Below are 5,000 nucleotides of genomic sequence, written 5' to 3' on the forward strand. Positions count from 1 at the left end.
TAGACATTACGCTAAAGAATCATTCAAATACTAGCTCTAAAGAGACGTTGGTGAATTAGTAACAGTTTCTGCTGTTCTGACGTCAGCTGCAGATGTAAATGAATGGTGAAAGAAAGTAGTTCCTCATACAAAGGGATTTTTCTTTTTCTATACACAGTTATGTACAATTTATTATTATTATTTTTTTAATAGCTTTTAACGTATTGGGAACTAACACTGCATTTCATTGTGATTATAAAAACTAAAACCAGACTAAAAACTTTAAACTAAAATTATTGTACTATCGTAATTTATATCCATTATAACACCGGGCCTGTGATTTCTTTATGATTTAAGATATTCGCTCTCTTCAAATAGCTTCATAGTGTTTTAGGTGTCTTGAGTTTGAGTCTCAGCTTGCATAATTTTCTGATACCAACCTCCCCAGCTCAACTTTACTTCTTGTCTACATATTGTCCTATCATAATAAAAGAAAAACTCTAACAAGTAAATCTTAAAAAAAAACTTAGTTTTGACTCTCTTGTATAGGAATGGTATGATAGACATGCATTATGCTCATAATAGGTTTATGCAATATGCAAATCATTTTATGAATAATTTGTACTAATTCACGCTACTCGCTAGAGTGGTTTTGTGAATCGTTTGTAACAATGGTTCAGAGAACGGTCTGCAAAATGGTTTTATGAACAGAATTGTCATACATTTTTTCAGCTCAGATCAAAAACATTTTTATAAAAAAATGTTCACAGATTTTTTCTGCTCGTAGGAATGTCATATTGTTTTTCTACTTGTAGAAGTGCTTGCAAATAATTGCAAAGAACTTTGGTTCGCTAGCGAGAAGGTTTTACAAGCAAAATTACCTTAGCTTAACAAGTTTACAAAAATTTTGCAAAAAATCCTGGTTTGTAAAAGTTTGTTTGTCTGGAAAACAATTTGCACAAATTTGTCCTGCTTGTAAGAAGAATTAACAAAGATATTTTTCAATATCAGTAAAGGTTCCTTAATGTAAATTAAGCCCAAAATGACTAGTCATAAATCTTATAATATATTAAGATTAATATATGTAGGGGTTTTAAGATGGTGATGATGTGCATCTGTCAGGCTATTTGGTTTAGTGTGTTTCACACTTTGCACATTGTCACCTTAACGTTGAATCAATTTGGCCTGAATCAACATGTAGAATCTGCATTGGCCATCAGTGAAAGAGAGTGCTCTGATTGGTTATTCAGCAACAAATCAGAGAGCGAGAACATAAAACTGAAGTGACAAAACCAAGCAAACGATTCAAGTCCAGAAGGAACAAAAAGAAGCCGGCTGTATTTTTACTATTAGTTAACAATATGGATTATTACATTTATCAGACATAACTGCACGAGTGAATCCCTTCATGTAAAATAACACTGTAATACTTGTACTAAACACTGCTTTTTGGTCCAGACACAGACAAGCGTGAGGCGAACATTTTCCTCTGTACTACTTCATTGGCCTGCGCTAGTAGTTGGTCTACTAAAGGTCCCATGAAATTTAAATAACGTCTTTTAGATGTTAGTATCCATATTAGTTTTTAGGATGTTTATAAGCTAGAGACAAAAATTGTCTTTAGAAGATATAAAACTGATATAAACATGTAAAGCTTTCAGTTTATCACTTCCACCCAAATGGATCAAGGATTTTATTCATGTCACCTCATACTTCAGTTTCTCATCAAATCTTTCGACCAATCAATTGCTTTCTAGAAATGCCCCGCCCCCTTCAAGACACTTCTCAATGGCAGAGCGATGATAAAACAAAACGCTGTTGGCTGTTTTTTGTTTAAAAGGGGAGGAGCTATATTATGTCCCACCCTCTGCATGTTTTGGTTGAGATTACGTCAAACATCGAATAAAAATGCACATTTCAAAGCACTTCACGAGACCTTTAAGCTGTCAATTGAATGCCGTATTGTGCAATAAAAAGAAAGGTTTTCACCTATAATGTGCGTTGCAGTATTTGTTGGCGTAGTCACTCCAGGTTCCAAACCTCCGCGGATACAAAGCATCGATTTGCATGAAAAGCTGAAAGAAAGAGCAAGATGTCAAATCAATGCGACACCCCACAAATCACACACACACACGCACAACAAACTTTACAGCAGCAACATCCAAATGGGAACAAATAGCATTAAAAAGAGGGGACACTGTTAAAGTTCTGACCTCAGACCTGCGCAATCAGGAGTTTATTGAAAACTAGTCAGCAGAATTCTGTTTATAGCCGGCGCCGACGAATACTCTGCTGATTAAAGCTGATTAAATCAGGTATTAAGTTCATAAAATGCAAATGCGCTTCCTCTAAGAGAAAGTCTCACAGTGCATATTAGTATAAACTAAACAGCGATTATCTTGATGAATTAAGAAAACAGGGTGTCTTTCATAAGTCCGGCAAGACGTTTCAGAGGAATTAGAGAAGCAGTGGAGGTTGAGACTCGTTATTACACACCAGAGTCCAGCCTGAGAGGTCTTTATGTACACATTGACGTAGATTTAGTTTGCGGGATAATGTGGTGAATGTGTTTCTTAGAAGCAAAATGGCAGCTCTCTTCATGTTCCAGGAAAGTATACTGAACGATGAAGCCTTAATTATGTCCTGCATAATGTATTGGTCAATTAACTGACCATCAGTAATTGGTGATACAGCAATAAAAGCTGGTAAACACGATATTTAATATAACGCAACTAAAACTGATGTTTTAAAGAGTGGATGTACTGCACGGTCTGTTTAGTGTGCTCTATTCATAAGACACAAGATAGTGTGTGAACTGTTGCACTCAGCTCAAGTTTATTTTCCCCTTAATGAACAATAGCACAGATTTGCTTAAAAGAAGTTATTAAAATAGTAATTTAAATATTTGTATTGTTCGTAGTTGTGAGTAATTGTTCGTAGTTTTAGTTTTTAAGAATATGCAAATAAATTTCATGTTTGTAAAAATATTTTTGTGAACAGTTTGCAGTAAAAGTTGCTAAGTTCGTAATTGGGCTGTGCAATAAATTGCGAAAGTATAGTTATCGCAATACAAGTATATGCGATATACTTATTGTAGGCGTGTGATGAATTACATTTATTTAATACTTTGGTTGTTTATCTAATTTTGACAAGTCAGATGGGGCAGTACTATCTTTATCCCCACCTCCCCCAATAGATGCTGTTCTGCTTTTGGCTGGAGCAGCTTAAAGATGAACCCAGAGCTGAAAATAAACACCAATGGGCGGAGTCGAAATAAGAGAGGAAAATGACAACAGAATATCTGCTGAGGTGTTCACTATACTGTTTTAAAGACTAAATGTTTGCAGCTTGACAGTTTTTTTCTAGTTTGAATTAAAATGATTTAGCAGTTAGCATTAGTATTTTTCTATAGAAATGTTATATTGTAGGATTTTGTTATCTTAATACTCAGACAACGCATATTGGAGATTTTCCAGAATCGTGCAGCCATAGTTCGTAAGAATAGTTTTGCAAAATTATTTTCTGCTTATAAGAATGGTTTTGCGTAAATCATGTAAAATATTCACTCTATTTGTAAGAAGTTTTTTCAAGCATTTGAAGAGAAATTCACTCTGCTTATGACGTGACGTTTGCAAAGAAATTCCTTCTGTTTGTTACAATGCTTTATAAAGAAATTCACTCAGTTCAAAAGGATTTTTCGTTTTACAAACATTTTGGCCAAAGTTGTAAAGAATTTCACTGCTCATAATTATGTTTTAATGAACACTGCGAACTATTACAAACTGAACGGAAGTCAAGCGGAAAAATAGGTGTGAACAGTGCATTTCTTTAAATTGTTCCCAAATATTTCACGAATTTGTGCAAAATGTTCACAAACACATTGTTTTGCACAATGTGTTTGCAAATAATAACAAAACCATTGTAAACAGAGCGAATATCTTTTCAGATTGTTTTGAGAGTATTATTATTATTTTTTAAAATATTCACTGTAACTGGTTCCGCACTGCACGATTCTCTTGACCTCATGTAATTGACCGCACAATAAGCGATACTGTGTTTTTCGCACACCCGATCAAAGAAGAAAGAACCATCTTTGTCACATAAATATGCTTAAAGCATATTTTGTTCACGAAAGTACGTTTGAGAAAACTACGAAATCAATTACGTTGCCAGATCTGTAGAATCGAATTAGGATGGTACTGTGCAATACTCAAAATTCACTACAATATTCTAAGATTCTTGAAAATTGGTCTGCGTATTTGACACATTTGTCGAAATCTCAAAAGAAAGACATCAGAAATTTGATAGGAAAATATCCAGATTTATTTCACGACACTCCGACACAAACTTCAGTAGTCCAACATGATATTAAAATTCATAATATGGCTCCTATAAAGCAGGTAGAGTATTCTCGTTCATAAATCTGACGGATCGAAATCTGACGGATCAATCCTAACTGCACTAATTACCGTGAAGTTAATGTTGTGACAATTATTATTATTAGTATTATTATTATCATTAGTAGTAGGAGTAGTAGTAGTAGTAGTAGTAGTAGTAGTAGTAGTATTAATAGTAGTAGTAGTAGTAGTAGTAGTAGTAGTAGTAGTATTAATAGTAGTAGTAGTAGTAGTAGTAGTAGTAATAGTAGTAGTAGTAATAGTAATAGTAGTAGTAGTAGTAATAGTAATAGTAGTAGTAATAGTAGTAGTAGTAGTAGTAGTAGTAGTAGTAGTAGTAGTAGTAATAGTAGTAGTAGTAATAGTAATAGTAGTAGTAGTAGTAATAGTAATAGTAGTAGTAATAGTAGTAGTAGTAGTAGTAGTAGTAGTAGTAGTAGTAATAACATTAATAAAAACAAATTGTGTGTATATAGCACCTTTCCAGAGCTCAAGAACTTTTAATCGTCAGGAAGAAAACAGTAAGACAATAGACATTGAGGGAAACAATAATTAGTAGACTTACAGTAGTAAAAGATCATTACATAGACAAAACAACTTACAGATTATAATATTCGGAAAATA

General features: G+C 33.6%; 1 protein-coding gene across 1 annotated transcript in view; it reads right to left on the bottom strand.

Annotated features, from left to right (window-relative positions):
- The window catches only part of zranb3 (zinc finger, RAN-binding domain containing 3), a 127,654-nt gene that overhangs the window by 69,879 nt on the left and 52,775 nt on the right, over positions 1-5,000 (bottom strand). The window contains exon 6 of the mRNA XM_017353438.4: positions 1,969-2,054. Within this exon, the coding sequence (XP_017208927.2) occupies positions 1,969-2,054 (86 nt within the window). The remainder of the gene's footprint in view (positions 1-1,968; positions 2,055-5,000) is intronic.

The sequence above is a fragment of the Danio rerio genome, chromosome 22, assembly GCF_049306965.1.
Source record: "Danio rerio strain Tuebingen ecotype United States chromosome 22, GRCz12tu, whole genome shotgun sequence".
Lineage (NCBI taxonomy): Eukaryota > Metazoa > Chordata > Actinopteri > Cypriniformes > Danionidae > Danio > Danio rerio.